Here is a 17,985-nt window from a genome sequence, read left to right as displayed (position 1 = left end):
CCAAAGAGAGACCACGTCCTCCTAGACAAGATCAGACTTCACAACAAGTACCCCAGAATACACAGCAGATCACACCCATGCCAGCTCCTTCACAGACAGTAGCGATACCTCAGCAACAGCCCATTCCTGCAACACAAACCACGACACAGCAAATGTATCAGTATGCACAGAACGATTATCCTGATTACCAACGATACACATGAAACAGCCTAGAGAGTGAATTCCGCTTGCCCCTTATTGAAGTACCTGTAGATCAGAGTGGTCCTTATGTAAATAGTCAAGTTTTAGGGAAAGACAGAAAGTTTCTCATTGATACAGGGGCAAGCAGGACCACGATAAGTCACAATGAAGTACCAGGGGCACCCCTCTCAGGCTCACAGAACGTGTCCCTCGGATTTTCAGGAAAACCGATTATCAACGAAGTGTCACAACCCCTCCCTCTTGCAGTAGGTCCTTTGACACGGACTACAGATTTATTGCTCACGAAGTCATGTCCGGAAAATCTATTAGGCATAAAAACACTGAAAGCTTTAGGAGCTATTATTTGTTGTTCTCCCGAGGGAGTACGATTATTCTTGCGAGATTTCAAAGGCCATTATGTATTGAGAGATATGGATCCCCGACTACAGAACGTCCCTGCCCACTTGTGGGCGCAGGGCCCCACTGACGTAGGTTGCATGCACATTACCCCGTATCGAGTCACTCTTAAAGCAGGAGTGGTATTACCACGAATTCGACAATACAAGTTACCCCCAGATGCTGTAGTGGCTTTACTGAAAATCATTGACGAGCTCATCGCACAAGGAGTGGTTGTGGAAACCGACTCTAATGTGTGTAATTCTCCTATCATTCCTGTTCTTAAACGTACTGACCCAAATTCCCCACCTGTTTATCGATTGGTTATTGATCTGCGCGAGTTGAACAAGTGTATTGTACCACAGTACCCTGTGGTTCCAGATATCTCTTCGTTACTGACAGCTATTGATTCCGAAGCAGCGTTCTTTACTGTAATCGATCTCAAGAATGCTTTCTTCAGTGTTCCTATTGATCCGGAGAGCCAATATTTGTTCGGATTCAGTTTAAATGGACGATCCTTTAAATTTGCCCGTGCACCTCAAGGATTCACAGAAAGCCCCAGCATCTATAGCCAAGCATTGAAAAAACAACTAGACAGTATCCACATGCCCGTCCACACTGCTCTGCTTCAGTATGTCGATGATCTGCTGATCACCGCTCGAAGCGAACCCGAATGTGAAAATGCATCTCTGATTGTTTTGAACTTCCTGGCTGACAAGGGACACAAGGTGTCTCCTTCGAAGCTACAATTCTGTGTTCAGCAAGTCGTGTACCTGGGTCACTTGCTGTCCAAAGTGGGGAGACAGCTCACACCTGATCGCATTCAGTTAATTATTAACATGTTACCACCCAGAACACAAAAGGAAGTGCGGGCCTTTATAGGCCTAACTTCGTACTGCAGACAATGGATTCCCCAATATGCATATCTAGCAAAACCACTCATTCAGTTGACAACACAGGAGGCAGCGACTTCGTCTGTCCTCCCTTGGACTCAGGAACATACACAAGCTTTTGAAGACTTAAAGAAAGCCTTATGTCAAGCACCTGTTTTAGCAACACCATGCTACAGTAAGCCTTTTACACTTTTTGTTACAGAACGTGATGGTACTGCATTGTCAGTCCTCACCCAGGAACAAGCAGGTTCACATAAGCCTTGTGCTTATTTTTCCAGTACATTAGACCCAGTAGCACAAGCCCTTCCAGCATGTTTGAAATCAGTTGCAGCTACAGCTTTAGCAATTAGACAGAGTGATTCTATTGTGTTAGGACATACATTGACAGTACAGGTTCCACATTCTGTAGAAGTCCTTTTGAATCGAACTCAGACCCAACACCTGACCATAGCAAGATTGACAGGTTATGAATTGACATTGTTTCAGCCACACATCGAAATCAGACGCTGCAGCACATTGAATCCTGCCACGTTATTGCCAGTCAATGGAGTAGATCCATTGGCACATGATTGCATTGAAGTTATTACTATCACAACAAAACCCAGACAAGACTTGACAGATGTCCCGTTACCAGATCCAGACCTGACACTTTATGTGGATGGTTCATGTATGAGAACAAAAACAGGAGAATTAGTGGCAGCCTACGCCGTCACGACAGACACGGAAGTCATTGAAACGAATTGTATTGACACCTTGTCAGCCCAAGCTGCAGAGCTTATTGCTCTGACACAAGCATGTATTCAAGCCCGAAATAAGAGAGTCAACATATACACTGATTCACGTTATGCATTCGGAGTCGTTCACGACTTTGGAGTCCTCTGGCGAGAGAGAGGTTACTTAACTTCTCACGGTGCCAACATCCAACATGGTCCCCTCATTCAAGCTCTGTTAGACGCAATACATCTACCCACTGCAATCTCTATCATGAAATGCAAAGCACACGCTAAGGTTACTGATGTCATTTCCCAGGGTAACGACCTGGCAGACCGAACCGCAAAGCAAACTGCTCAAAACCGGACTCATGTAACTGATCAGACACAAATAAAGGTACCAGCATACTGCATGACAGTTAGGGATCCCGCACATGATGTGATCGACATACAGTCACATGCAACATCAGATGAAATTAAGGAATGGACTAGACTAGGAGGGGTCCAAACAGACCAGGGATGGATGACGAAGGGAAAATCTACATGGTTTCTCCCCGATTCTATGGTACAAGTCATCATTAATACAATACATAGTCCTGCACACCTTGGTGAGAAAGCAATGCTAGACAGTATTCAACACATATGGTCCAATAAACACTTACGGGCAGCAGCCAAACAGAAAGTGCGTACTTGCATGATTTGTGGTCAGTGCAATCCAGGTAAAAGCATCCCTGTAGAGCAAGGTGGATTCCAACCTCCCGACCACCCTTTTGAAGTCCTCCAGATGGATTATATCCAGATGGAACGGTGTCGAGGATTCAAGTATGTTCTTGTAGTCGTGTGTGCTCTTTCCCGATGGGTAGAGGCATACCCAGTTCCTGATTATACTGCTCCGACCACTGCCAAGCAGTTGGTTCGTGAATACTTCCCGCGGTATGGTTTGCCCCGTATTGTGTACTCAGATAATGGTCAGCCATTCTCATCCGAACTCGTGAAACACATTACACTTCTGTTAGGTTACCAGTGGAAGTTCCATTGTGTCCGGCATCCCGAGGCAGCAGGTCTCGTGGAGCGCCATAATCAAACACTGAAAATCCGACTTTCCAAGATCTGTAGAGACAAAGGTATAGACTGGATAGTTGCCTTGCCGGTCGCCCTCTTCTATATGAGGATGGTGGCCCATTCCCGTTCTGGACTATCCCCGTTTGAAGTGGTCTTCGGTAGGCCACCGAATATGTGGGGGACGCCCGTTCCGCGTAAAATAACTGATGTTGATTGTCATATGCTGACAGATTACCTTGCCTCCTTGATGTCTGCACTACAATCTTGTCGTTCACAGGTAGCTGCAGCCTTTCCCGACAACACCGAGACGAAGCCCCATGAGGTGGTACCTGGTGACTTTGTATACGTCCGAAATTTCGATCGGAAGAGCCCGCTGGAGCCCCGCTGGCAGTCGCCGAAGTTGGTTCTGCTTACGACGAGGACCGCTGTAAAAATCGAGGGCAGGAAGGGGTGGCTGCATTCCAGCCACGTAAAGAAATACTTTGGACTTCCTTCGGACTTGGACATTAAGCCCTGCCCTCCTCCACAAACTGACACGAAACTCCCTTTGGTTGAGAAAACTGCTTCAGAAATTTACAGACAAAAGTTACGATCTAGCAAGTCAGACAGTTTAATTGTTTAAGTCCTCCCCTAGGTGAATCGGTTAAATTAGTTTCTGACATGTATCCCCTAGATCGAGATAGAGAGACAGATAGACAAAGACAACATAAGAAAAAGGCGTATTGCAAATCACTTCGTAGTCGCTGTATAGTGACACTACTTGTTATGTTTTTCCTATGTTTGCTGGTTATCACTGCTAGTATTCTTCTGCATATATACTACCCTATATTCAAGCGTGCTACTTATAATGCTACTACTGAACATTCTTTTAGTGAACTCCCGCCTCATGAATTAACATATAGACTTGCGCTGCGCAACAACACTTTCATTAGTATGTTACATCACTCCCATCAGGCTACCAATGCTACTAATTGTTGGATATGTGGTCGACTCCCTCCTTACCAAGAAAACAAGGGTGTTTTGCCCCTTTTCCCGTACCCGTTCACTCACAATGGCACATGTGCCGCATGGTTTAAAATGCTCAATTCCCTAGTTTCTACTGCTGCTATTTATGAAGGTAACTGGGTTTGGGGTGACCTGAACTTAGTCCTGCTTGAGGTATGCTACCCTGACAAGGAGGGACTCCCCGTTGACACTGGAACTGATCTAGAAAACGAAGTATATGGGTTAGGAAATTACACAGTCACTTTCATGATTTTATCTGTCGAATCTGAAGCTGCTCCTGTTCTACCTGCTATGGCAGTATTACCCGTTACTGGTGAACTATGTGTTCGAAAAAATGGTTCTGTACATGTAGGTCATAGTAAATGCACCACTGTAGTCGAATTTACTGATCATGGTAGATCCACGTTTAGGGCTTTACGTCATTCCTATTTTATTTGTGGTCATACCGCATATGTCCGTTTGCCTCTAGACTGGGACGGTACCTGTTATATAGCATTCCTTCTGCCACCTGTTTTTCTAGCCCCTCCCGACTATCATAGAAACACCAATCTGATTAAGCATCGATATCAACGAGATCTCCCGCTTGTCAATTATAAAGAAACTACATGGGAACAATATACAGATTTCAATAAAGGTTTCTTCCCCTACCTAGGTACTGTTTCAAATAGTAAACTAATCCGTAGATTAACCAGAACCCTCGAAGCAGTGGTACTTGAGACCGCTTCAGCTCTAGGTAACTTAACGGAGGAGCAGTCCGCTATGCGGGTTGTTGTTCTTCAGAACCGCCTTGTTATTGACGTCATCTTGGCAGATAGGGGTGGAGCTTGTAAGGTCATCGGGTCAAGCTGCTGTATTTTCATCCCTAATAACGCGCCATCCGTGTATAAAGCTATTACACGTCTTCATAAGATTGCAAGTTTAATTCATCAGACTCCAGGCACCTGGACTTGGTCCGGTTGGTTCTGGACAACGTTGTCAGCCTGGGGGTGGAAGATCCTATCCCTCCTAGGTATTGGTTTTCTCGTAGTATTCAGTTGTTGCCTGTGTATCCAATGTGGACCGGCAATTTGCGGCCTGTGTGCCACTTCATGTGTTCCACGTTCAAGTTCCTATTCAAAGCGCATAAAGCAAGAAGAGCAATTGATGTTAAGTGAACAAGTCGATCAATTAATGAGAATCGATGTTTCATGAAGGGTCCGTGGGGAACAAGGAGGGAATGAGGAAATATAATTTTTGATCAAGTAGTGTTCCCCAGCGAGTACCCCACCGTCTCCATGTACCAGCTTAAAGTGCATGTTATTTCCCTCCTGTGCCAGCTACGAAGACGCAAATACATTTGCGTCCATCTTTAACTTGTCCTCTTTCAGATCCGCCATGAACGGATTGAATATTCAGTTTCTATATATGCTGTGCCACCGTCTTTTTGTGGCACACTTTACACGTTTTTCAGCTCTGGCGAAGTAGGCCCAGAATATGCCATTGAGCCTTTTTCGAGTTCTCTCCTGCTTTCTGACTCCGAGGGCCTCAGCCCAGGCTACCTCTGTGCCAGTGGCCCCCACCCTATTCCTTGCGCGGCTCCGGCGCATAGCCTAACCTCTGCCTGCCAAGATCGTCTTCAACCTTCGAATTATCTGCTCCACTCCTCGAAAACACATTCCTGTCTCGTAGCTCAAGTAAACATCCTCCCAGCTGCAGGAGCAGAGGGCCCATTTCTTCTGTCTCCGTGCAAGTAATTCATAGACTCCGTTGCCATGGTAGGCTCATGCCCCCTCACCCTGCATGCCAACACGTAGACGCATACATGCAGACAGTATAGAGTAGTCTCCGCCCGAGAGACCTTTTCCCTTCCAGACACTACTGTTCCTTAAACATACGATACCAGATACGATTTGGGATTAGGTTGATCTGACATCCCAGACTTATGTCTACACTTATGTCTACACTTGTAGTGCTAAATGTCAAGTCCTTTCACCCTCTGGATATACGTCAGACACACGTCAATCTGCTGCGCGCGCATCTCTGCCTCATATTTCTGCTGACATTGCAAGATTCTTATGTATCCACCCATTTTGTGACCTCATGATCAATGACGTTTCTAGTGTACGCCTTCATGCACGCCTATTATACCGCCTCTTAAAATGACGTTTTGTGACGTTTCCATGTTTTATCTCTTCTTTTCCAGCTGTTACGCCTACTGTTACGCCTACTACATGCTCATACATTGTAATGCATTGACTATATATATGTACTTCTGTAAACAATATGTTGTCTGTCTTCCCTTCCTGAACCCTGTGTGGTGAATGGAATGGTTATGCCACCTTGGCTCGAGCCAATAACCCAATTCCTTTTACAGGAATAAAACCCTTTTGAGTTTACCTCAATATCCCGGATTTTGCCTCTTATTTTTCTGAGTTATTCTTATTGATTATTGATAGCAAATTAAGTATAGGTAATCGATATTACCACACCCTCCAGAGTCTCGTTGCTAATGTCTTGGCAAGCAGTGTAACGTTCATTTTTAGCAAAGCAGTGGGGAGATAGCTAGATCACTATCGAATGTCTTTTCCATCTTTAGAGGAAACAGATATAATGGTTTAATTTACAATCTGGGCTCAACGCACCTAAGGACTTGGTCTCCTTAAATGCTGCATGTTAAAAGTAATTGTTAACTTATGTTAGTACTGACGAGAGCGGTACAAAAGGGGGTGGTGATGGACAGAGCATCTGAATCAATCAAACACTCACACCCAGTCAAAAGATCTGGGTTTAATCCATCACCATTCTTTAGCCCACTCTGCCACCCCAGTTCAGACATGGCTATATGCAAATCAGTCTGACCCTGTGCCTCATGGGAACAGTCCAGCCCGAACTGCCAAGCCATGTCTTCCCTGGACCGGAAACAAGCTTCCGAGGACCGGTACTGACGAGAGGCATAGATTTGCTATAACCTTCCTGATAACTGCAATTGATGAGCAGTCGGTGGCTGATGGACGGGTCACATTTAATGGACTTGAAGAAGCCTGCTTTAAAAGGATAGTGCATGCTACCAGAAATATCTTGTCAGAACTCGATATGTACCTAATCAGGTGTATGGTGACAATGTTACTGTGTTAATGCTACTTGAGTGGCCTCTATCATCTGCTTATGGGTGTGACTAGCGCTGGGACACAGACACCACAAGTTATTATGACATGCACGTTTTCATTAAGAACAAATAAGATTAAATAAAGTTAAAAAAAATAAGAAGAGTGCCAGACAACTGTGAAAGTGCAGAAAAACTCTATACAGCACTTGGGCTCAGCGTTGGGATTCTGTGTCTTGGGGCAGACTACACCTCAATGTGCTCACTGTTGCCGCCAGTGTAGGAGATCCCACCATTACATGCCTCCCACCTACTCAACCACCTTGTTAATGGGACAGTTTCTCAGCGAAAGGGAATTCATATGACGATACTGAGTGCTCTAAACCAGGGTACCTACAAATTCTACATCACACCCTGAGATAGTGCAATCGAGGGTATGAAATACAGGTCATGAGCCGTGGCTGGCATTTGACCTACTGTGTGTTGCTTTCGATAGCTATCTGAACTCGCCTGAAGGAGGCACTGACCCTAAATATCCTAAATAAAGAAACAATTCTAAAAAAATAGACATAGTTGTATACTTGTAATCTTTTCTTACTTAGCACATACCTTGACAACAGATAATATGTTGCAATTGACGAGGCCCTGCGGTTGAAACAAAAGGAAAACAGCTTCTATAAGAAACAATGATGGCAAACAATGATAGCGATATAGAAATGATATTTCGGGTACCCAAAACTATTCCGCTGGTGCGGTATTCTTGTAGGTGAGGTTGTAAGATAGATGTTTCAAAGTGATTAAAAAATCAAATAGGCTTTACCGTGTGGTTTTGACATCCATCGAGAAAACGGGAAGGTTCAGCATTGGGAAGCATTCCAACGTTGTTAACTGAAACAAGATGAAGATTACAAAAATAGTTTGAGCAATAAGTATTAAATATTGCACATTCTTAGCAAACCATATTGCTGGATATATATTTTTTATTTATTTACTTTTTATTGGTATTTACCAGTTACAAACATGAAGAAATATCTGGAATCCAACGTCAGCACACAATGTCAAGACAGCATTGAGTTTCACATATCTTACACAGGGTGTTCCTCTTACTCCATCATAAACCAACATTTAATGATATGGGCTCCTACCACAGAATTGAGTCCACCCCAAATCTTAGCTTTTTTGGGGGATATCATCTTGCCTCATATATGATCAACTCAAGCAGTCTGCATTCATCAAGTTCATTGTTCCATTTAGCAATGCTTTGGCCCTCAAGTTTTCTCCAGTTCTGAGCGATGTCCTGTTTGGCCAGAACTCAACCCAAGCCTAAGGATGCCTACGGATAGCTAATCAGTCCGGCATTGTACAGGACATTTAATCAAGCTTTTTGTGGAGTGAGGGTAATGGACCAACCAATTACTTCTGCAAACACTTTCTCAACTGCTCCCTAGGACCTCTCAAAGGTCCTTCAGGTCAGACTGTTGGTAGATATCCTCATTCTGGAAGGTAAGTGAAGACTCCCAATGCATATGTCATAATATCAAACTTGTACATTAGATCCAGTGTAGGTAGTGGAAATCTACGAGTCGATATTCTGCTGTTATGGCAATCAATTTAGGCACCATTGGTGCCTCTTACCACTTTGTTACATCAAAATGGATCTTTTTCTTTGCCCCAGGCTTGCCTAAGGATAAGAACTGTGTGAGGCGGGTTTATGACTATTGATTTACAAACTCTGCAAATCTCTTTCCCTTGCTCCATCTCTGTTAAGGTGGGTTCTATCTACCTCGAGTGGATTGAAATTGGTAAATGTGCCAATCAGGGCAATGTAGGGGAATAGTGTGTGTTGGAATTACAAATATTTATAAGATAGCGGCTCGAGTATTGTAAATTCTACTTGGAACTCTGCAAAGGATTTCAATGTGGATTGTGTAATCACCACTCCCCAATGTGGATGTCCGCAATCTGTCCCACACACCACAATCTAGTAGAGTCGTCATCTGGGGTAAATGTGACCCCCCACAGAGGAGTTTCTCTGTCAATTCATTTGTTTCATTGTGTTTTAAATACATGTTTTCAGAATGGGACTTCCTTCATGTAGGAAGTGTAATGGTGAAGTTAACCCAATGCTCAGAGTTCATTCCTATGGGAGGGATCCCTATCCCTGTCAGACCCATACACCATTCATTCACCACTATGAGATGTCCTGCTTTGTAATTGCAAAGGATATCTGTAACCATAACACCTCACTATAGATACTCTGTGATCTTATATTGCCGCAGAGAAGAGCACATCGAGAAAGTCATTCAGTTATAAAAATGGGGGAGAGTAAAAGAGTAATTCTGCAAAATTGAAAGGGTTCTGCGAAATGTCCTCATTTTATTGATCACTATTCTGCCTATCAGGAGAGGAGGATGTGCTTTCCAGTATTGGAAGCCTCTCTTTGGACTACCCATCAAATTAACAATGATGTTTATCCATGCTGCTGATTTTTCTCATGCTGTGCCTAGACTCAAACTTGTTGAGGACCCATTCTACCTTCTGGAGCAAATGGCTAAGGTGAACCAGATATGTCAACAGGTCATCACTGTATAGTGCCGCTTTGTACTCGAACTCTGGGGTCCACTGGTAGCTCTCATCCTTTCAAAGCCATGCCGCCAGGGGTTTCATCACCAGAGAAAACAGTAATGCAGGTAGAGAGCATCCTTGGAGAGTGCCCTTACCTTTTGGAAATGGAATGGACAATATGTTCCTATCTTGGACTGTGCTGTTGTATATGGAACAAACTTCTCTGGGAGACGTATAGACGTATAGATATCCATAGTCGAGATTATTAAATGCCTTCGCGAAGTTGAACAAAGGCTCAGGCAAAGTATATGTGCCAAAGCCATGGCATTAACCAAATGCCTAATATTGTGATAGGTGGATCTGCGGGGCATGAAACCACTCTGGTCTCGAAGGGCTGGATCTTCGATCACCTTTAGAAGGGGATTTTGCAATATTTTGGTCATTATTTTAGTTTAGTATTAATTAATGAAATAAGTATATCATGAGCAGCTGGCTGTTGGGAGCAGGGGTTTCAAGGATGCTTCACACTGGCTCTGTGGAAGGGCACGTTCTTCTCGAGTAGCAGTAAACAGTGCATGACAAGGTTGAGTGAGGGCTCTGGCAAAGGTTCAAAGAATTCCCACGGGAATCAGAGATGTTTTAAGGCATGGGCAAAGAGGGCAATTGCCCATGGTCTCCACCATCCAAGGGGCCCCTGGAGTAGTAAACTTTCTCTCCTCTTCACTTTAGTGTATTTCTGTCTCTCAACCCGTATTATAAAATTCAAATTTTTTGGCAATGCAGGACTTTAATTTTCCACTATTGGGTATTAAAATTAAAAAGTTGTTTTAAACAAGGGCCCCTCAAAATACTATTTGCCCTGAGCCCTCAAATCCCTTAAGATGAAACTGATGAGAATCCACTGGGGCAAGGAGTTTTTTTGTGATTCAAGCTGACTAATAGCTTCAAGCAATTGATCTACTGTAATTACATCATTTAAGGACCTTGGTTCACAGTACTGCAGACTGGAAACGGGAAGAGTGTTCATGAAAGTGTCATTGTTGCTTGAGGATACTGGCTCTGATTATGATGCACAGTTAATGACAAAAACAAAGTCTGAGCCATTGCCCATAGGTTAATATCGTAGCTTTCCAGTTGTATCATCCTGTTTATGCTGTCTAAATTAGGAGGCCCTCCATATCTTTTTGGCCTCGTCAGGAAGTATTTGTTGGTATTTAAGTTTGGTAAGTTTCAGTTCTTGGAGGATAACCTCTGATTCCTTTTTTATTACTCATTGTAAGCTCTATTGAGGATTGGTCCAAAAGATCATACGTGTGGGCCTGAAAATCGGCAACTAGCTCAATGTGAGTAGTATGGACAAAGAAATAGCCTAGCGAGAGAAATATCTATGCGCCCTGGAAAAGAGGGTGTAATGACACAGTGCAGAGTGGTAATGGTACCATGTACCACAAAGGGCATATGAGGATAGACAGGCCACTTTAGGCCTGGATTTTCCATTGACTGAATGGGGGAGGGGCTGTCTATTTACAGACCTGTCAGTCAACCCATTGAAACCTCTCCCAATTTGTGTGAGGCTGCAGACGGCTCAATAAGGTGGTTCTAAGTAGACGTAAGAAGGTTGTGGCCGTAGAAGGTAGCGTATATACATTCAAGAGTGCCACTGTTGTCCCATGCTGTACACCTCGCCCCCTTGAGCTCCAGCGAAGCCTGGATGATATACTAAAGGATATCTTATATCTAGCTAGGAGATAGCTTTTGTTTCCGACCAGGTGTGTGCCCTGGAGCATCAAAGCCTTTGGGTTGTATTGTTTAGACATTGTAAATATTGCTGTATGTTTAATGTCGTTTAGTTGGCCATTATCATTTTACAAGAGGCACCTAAAGTAGATGGGGTTATATACCTGTGATATGTTGTTCATGCTGGACTGTAAGCAAATCAGGGAGAAATCATTGAAGAAACATTGATCTAGGCCTGAATTCCTGCCCTCACTAACCGTGATTCAAACCAACTAACCCCCACACTTCCACAGCCACAGCATCTGATATAGAGAGCATCCAAGTGCAGATTCCTCAGCCAGGATGCACCCTTTTAGCCTTAGTTGATTACCAATAGAAAGTTCAACTTAAGCGTGGCATATGAATTTCCTTCTATTATCAATATTAATTGATAATCAGGTAGGATTTTAGAGTGCCACTACTGGCAGGTACCAGGTGTCTATACATTGGGGAGGTGGTGCTGCAGCAGGAGCATGGAGGGGCTGGTCTCCAGCATGTTTTGCTCCCTGTCATTTGTCACTTCACATTATAGTACATTTATTATTTATTTATTTAAAACATTTATAAAGCGCGGCTGTCACCTGGCAGGTATCCTGGCGCTGGTAGCTACTCTTGTGGTTTATTGACGGGGGTGGACTGGGACTGGCCGGTTTTAAAAGGACAAGGGAAAGAGCCATGTTTTGATACGTTTCCTGAATGGGAGGAGATGAGGGATATGGCGAATGTCGACAGGTAGACTGTTCCATAGCTTGGCTGCAGCTACTCTGAACGATCTTCCTCCCATCTTGGCCTTCTTACATCTGGGCACTCTCGCGAGGCAGGCAGTTGTGGACCTGAGTGTTCTGGTGGGGGTATACCAAGAGAACAGACGTTGAAGAGGTCTGGGTCCTATTCCATGTAGTGCCTTGAAGACCAGGCAAAGGGCCTTGAAGGCAATGCGTTGCCTCAAGGGCAGCCAATGCAACTCGGCCAGTGCAGCAGTGGCCGAGGATCTCCTAGTCCATCCCAGAGCCAGTTTGGCTGCTGCCGACTGGACTCGTTGGAGTCTGTCCAGTAGAATCGCAGGAGATTCAAGCAGCAGGGCGTTGCAGTAGTCAAGGCGACTAAGAATAGTACACCTGACTACTAGTGCTCTGGCGGAGGGTGGGAGTAGAGGCAAGACTTTGCGCAGTGAGCGCATAAGGCCGGCGCAGGTTGCGACTGTTCTTGAGACCTGTGCTTCCATGCTTAATTGATGGTTAAGCATGACGCCCAGGTTACGAACGGTGGTGACTGGTGGGGGGTTGTTAGGGTTTTCCGGGGGACAGAACTCAGCGGGCAGCGGGCGGGGTATGCGACTTGCAGGGCAGTACATCACCTCGGTCTTCGAGGAGTTGAACTGAAGTGAGTTCCGGTGCAACCAGCATGCCGTGTCTCGTAGGCAGTCATGGAAGGCTTGCAAGGAAATGGAGTCTTCGCCTTCCCACGAGAGAAGGAGCTGTGTGTCGTCCGCATAGTTTACTGTGGTCATGTTGTGTGACTTGATTAACGTGACCAGAGGTTTTAAGTAAACGTTAAAAAGAATCGGACTGATAGATGAACCCTGGGGGACACCGTGAGGGACCGGGGAGAAGGCTGATTGGAAAGGGGGGAGGGAAACAGCCTGTTTTCTGTCGCTGAGGTATGAGTGAAACCAGATCAGGGCCGTGCCGTTGATCCCTGCCGCTCTCAACCGCTGGAGCAGGACCCTATGATTGACAGTATCGAATGCGGCAGACAAGTCAAGTAAAATGAGGGCCACAGCTTGGCCCCTGTCTGCGCGCATTCGAAGCTCTTCCATGGCCGTGAGCACCGCGGTTTCAGTGCCATGGGCTGGGCGAAACCCAAATTGGAATTCGTCCAAAAAGTGGTGTTGCTCGAGGTGGGTTGAGAGGCATTTACTGACCCAGCGTTCGAGCACCTTCACTGGGAAAGGCAGGAGTGATATGGGGCGGAAGTTGGACAGACAATCTGGGTTTAGCGTGGGTTTCTTTAGCAGCGGAGTTATAAGCGCTTGCTTCCAGGAGCAGGGAACGACGCCGCAGCTCAGGGATTGATTACAAATCAACCGGAGGGTGTGAAATAGTTGGTGCCCGCAGGTTTTCCATATTTTCGGTGGCAGAGGGTCAAGGGGGTATCCGGAAGTGATGCCTTGTGCGACTATTTCAAATTCTGCTTGAGAAATAAGAGGGAAATCCAGCAATTTATTTGTGGGAGGGCAGGTTGGCCTCAGAAGTTCAGGGTTAGTGAGGTTGATTTCGGGGAGGGTGGAGAGAGTGGAAGACGGGGGCGTTGCCAGGTTATTAATGATAGTCTCGATTTTATCAGTAAAAAACTGAGCGAGGCTATCACAAAGGGACTGGGAAGGGGGGATGGAGTTTTTGACGCAGTCAGGGTGTAAGATATAGTCCAGAATCTGAAATATGCTTTTTGGACTGTTGGCCGCGTTGGTGATGGTGGAACAGTAGTAATTCGCTTTACTCTCTGCAATAGCGGACTTATAGTCACGGAGTGCCTTCTTCCAGAGGGTTTTGTTGTTGTTACAGTATCCGTGTCTCCACTTTCTCTCAGCTTGTTTGCAGGCTGATTTGAGGGTTTTCAAAGAATCGTTATACCAGGGAGCCGGAGCTCTACCTTTCGGTTTGCAGAGTTTAAGAGGGGCAGCAGAGTCCGCAAGGGAGGTGATTCTCGAGCTGAAGGACCTGTAGTTATCTTCCACTGAGTTGGTAATAGTGAAACTGTCTTCCACCTCGAAGATTCTGGTGGAGGTGCTGAGTTTTTCTAGCGCTTTCCAGTTTCGGTACGAAAATTGTGGGGGCAGGTGGGATTTGGTTTTGCTTGTTGTGGCATTATTAATGTAGAGTTTGATGAGCGAGTGGTCTGTCCAACTCATAGGCAGGATGTCACCTACTTGGGTCAAACCTGGGCTCGAGAAAATAAGATCGAGTCGGTTGCATGCGGAGTGAGTGGGGTCCTTTATCAATTGTTGGAGGCCTACACTATCACAGGACAACCGAAGGTTGTCTAGTCCTGCGTCTAGGCTACCGTTTGGCCAGAGGTTAAAGTCTCCTAGAAGTACTAGTTTACTGTGAGAGGTTGCCATGTTGGTGATAGTCGTGAGGAGGGCTTGCTGTTGCGAGAGAGAGAAGGCCCCATGAGCATGAGCATCGTTATGAATCAAGTTTGACTCCCCACTGGAGGGGAGGAGCAGGATAAAGTCTCCATTTATATCTCGGCATTAGGCTCAGTCCTGGCTGGAGATGTAATTTGGTCTTCTGTAACCAATGTCTTGCCCAGCTGTTGTCCTGGCTGTGGTAAATGAACAGCTACAACATTTATTTGAGGCCCATCGCACAGAGTTTGCATGTGTCCTCAAATGTTTTCCGATGTTGCTCTATCTGTTTTGTCTAGTCTGGGAAGATTTTATTGTGGTGTGATTGATACTGTACTGTGTCTACACTCTGTACCATTTTGAGAATTTCGTCTCTAGCTTTGTAATTTAGGATTCAGGTAGTCATGGCTCTGAGTGGGGCTCCTGGTCGTAGTTTCTTAGAGTGGGTTCTCTACTGTGAAGCAGTGCATCAGCCTGTCAGGTTGAATGATTCCCTTCAGCCAGGTGTACAAGAAGATTTCTGGATGTGCACTCATTGTCACCTCTGGCATCCCCAGAAATCATACGTTTTTTTCTTGCTCTGCCTTCTGCATCTTTTACTTTTTCTGTTAGTACACTGGCAGTTGCATTCAAGTGTCTGATGTGCCCAGAGAGCATCAACAAATTCTGATATCTCACCCTCCTCTTTGCAGACCCAGTTGAATGTATGCCAGAGGTCTTGATGCAGCATGCAGACATCCTAGCCAACATTGTCTATATTGCTTTCTAGGGCCTTTCTAGATGCTTTAATGGCTTAGAGGATTACATCTGTAGATGCTGGCAAGTGCCATTGGGAGAGTGCAGGTGATGGCTGCATAGAAGCTCTTCTGTATGAGTCACCGAGTGTGTGGCATTATATGCACATTTATCTGTTCTTCCTAGGTTAGGATGTGGTTTGTCTTTCACAATAATGATATGTTCCTTACAGCTTTTATACTTAATAGGAGTTGCTAGCTTCTCTGTGGCACCCTGTTTTAGGGTTTGTATTCAGCCCCTTTGTGAACTTCATCCACCCATTCAATTTGAATGGTAAAAACATTGTAATGCTCCCCCCACCATGAGAGAAGCTTCCCATGGCGAGGGAAGCATTACTTATTTTCTTTACAAAAAGAAAACCCAGTTTCAGGATTTTCTTTTGAAATGAAAAAAATAGCTTACTGTTTGTTACAGGGCTGGGTCCTTCTGACACAGCCCTGTAACAAACAGTAAAATGTCTTGACATGGACCGCTGTGACAGCGGTTCCCGCTAATGCCTTTGTGAAAGACAGCCTGCTAGGTGGTCATTCATAAATTTGGCGAAGGTAATAGCCATGTGATGACGGACGTAAAGTTGTCCGCCAATCCAATGGTGACTACTTTTAAATCGGTGTCGGAAAGTGGAATATTGCACTTGCATAATCTTAGCCACACAGTGGGCTATATGTTTACGGAGTATTTTGAAGTCTGTGTTAATCATGGACAATGGGCGATAAGAGTCCAATAGGGCAGGGTGTTTACTCGGCTTTCAGAACTCCACAAGCACTGCCAATCCCCTTGTCTCAGGAAGGATCCCTTCCCTCCTGGAGTTCCTAGTGATGGGGTGGTCTAATTTTACCCTTATAACATTGTCAAAACGGACAGTCTTGATGACCATAATACTCATTGATCTGATGCCAGTCAGGTATTGTCTACTGTACATAAACTTGTTGCAAATGTACGCTCAAAGTCTCATTGATGGCAGCCTGTGTGTTGTGGACCTGTCCCGTGGCATCAGACACTGTAGCAATACATGGCCTATCTAGTTCTCTCTTTAGTAGCCAGGCCAAAATTTAACTAGTCTTATCCCCTTCCCTTAACTGCTTATGAGTGTACTAATCAAGCTGGATGTATGCCTCATTTAGCTAGAATCTAGGGGGTCATTAGGATGGCGGGCGGACTTTGTCCGCCTGCCATCCTTTGTCCGCCTGCCATCCTTTCGTGGAATGGGAGCGCCCACCATTGATGCGGGGGTGCTGTTGTTGACATTAGGATGCGCCCGTCACACTGGCGGGCGCATCCTGAATTCTTTTTTTTTTAAAAAAACCTTTATTGTAGCATTCAATAAAAATACAATCATGGGCCTACAACCACAGGGGCCGGCCGCTAAACAAAATTAAGACCGCCTATATCACAGTACGACACAGCTCATCAGCTGACAACCCTGAGGTCCGGCAGCGACTCAGGATAAAACTTATATTAGAATGCACAACTGAGTCCCAGGAGGAGACAGAGGTTCCATTTTATATTATTTAAGAAAGGATCAGGTGCCATACAATCAAACGGAAGAATATGTTATGTTATGTTATTATGATTTGTTGTGCGCACAGCTACTCCAGCCAAGGAGCGTCCCGGCGCATAGACAAGGAGAAACATAACACAACAGGAAAAGATAAAACTTAAAAGGGGCAGCTAAAACAGAAAAGTTTTTATTGCTCTCCGGAAGGTCATAAGGTCCTCCAGCAAACGGATTTCAACCGGGAGAGAATTCCAGGTCAGTGCAGCTTTTACGCTGAAGGAGCGACTTCCCATACGGCTGAGTCTGAATCTAGGGACTACAGCAAGGGCCTGGCCTTGAGAGCGGAGGGTGCGAGTGGAGACATAGAAAGAAAGACAGCTGGACATGATTTCAGGGCTATACCTCTCAAGATCTTAAAGGTCAGGCAGAGGACCTTAAAGAGAATACGCTTCCTCACTGGAAGCCAGTGTAGGGAGCGAAGAACACTCGCCACCGGGCAAAATGTGGGCAGGCCGACAATCGCTCTGGCCGCAGCATTTTGAACCCGTTGCAGGCGAGTTAGCTGAGCCTGGTTGGCCCCGGCCAGAAGAGAGCTAGCGTAATCCAGGCGAGAGATGATAGTTGCCTGGATTACCAGCTGTCTTGTTGGGGCATCAAAGAATTTGAGTACTGGTCTTAAACCTCTCAACAGACCAAAACAACAGGCTGCTGTTTTTTTGGTATGTCCTACAAAGGTAAGGCCAGCATCCAGCCAGACCCCCAGATTTTTCAACTCCGACACCGGGGTCGGAGTAGGTCCCAGCTCAGGAGGTCACCATTGGTCACCCCACAGCTCCACTCCCCTTCCGACAATCATTACCTCCGTTTTAGTGGCATTGAGCTGGAGACAGTTT

At 45.3% G+C, this 17,985-nt stretch overlaps 1 protein-coding gene across 4 annotated transcripts in view; it reads right to left on the bottom strand.

Annotated features, from left to right (window-relative positions):
- HSD17B3 (hydroxysteroid 17-beta dehydrogenase 3) overlaps positions 1 to 17,985 on the bottom strand; it is a 1,142,586-nt gene that overhangs the window by 334,115 nt on the left and 790,486 nt on the right. For 2 of the 4 annotated variants that reach the window (XM_086961176.1, XM_086961174.1), the window contains 2 exons: positions 8,149 to 8,216; positions 7,938 to 7,973 (listed from right to left, as the gene is read on the bottom strand). In XM_086961176.1, coding sequence (XP_086817302.1) covers positions 7,938 to 7,973; positions 8,149 to 8,216 — 104 coding nt within the window. The remainder of the gene's footprint in view (positions 1 to 7,937; positions 7,974 to 8,148; positions 8,217 to 17,985) is intronic. The other 2 variants (XM_086961177.1, XM_086961175.1) reach the window with 1 other exon arrangement.

Source organism: Lissotriton vulgaris, chromosome 3_1 (genome assembly GCF_964263255.1).
Source record: "Lissotriton vulgaris chromosome 3_1, aLisVul1.2, whole genome shotgun sequence".
Taxonomy (NCBI): Eukaryota; Metazoa; Chordata; class Amphibia; order Caudata; family Salamandridae; genus Lissotriton; species Lissotriton vulgaris.
This window is presented reverse-complemented; position numbering and strand designations above follow the sequence as displayed.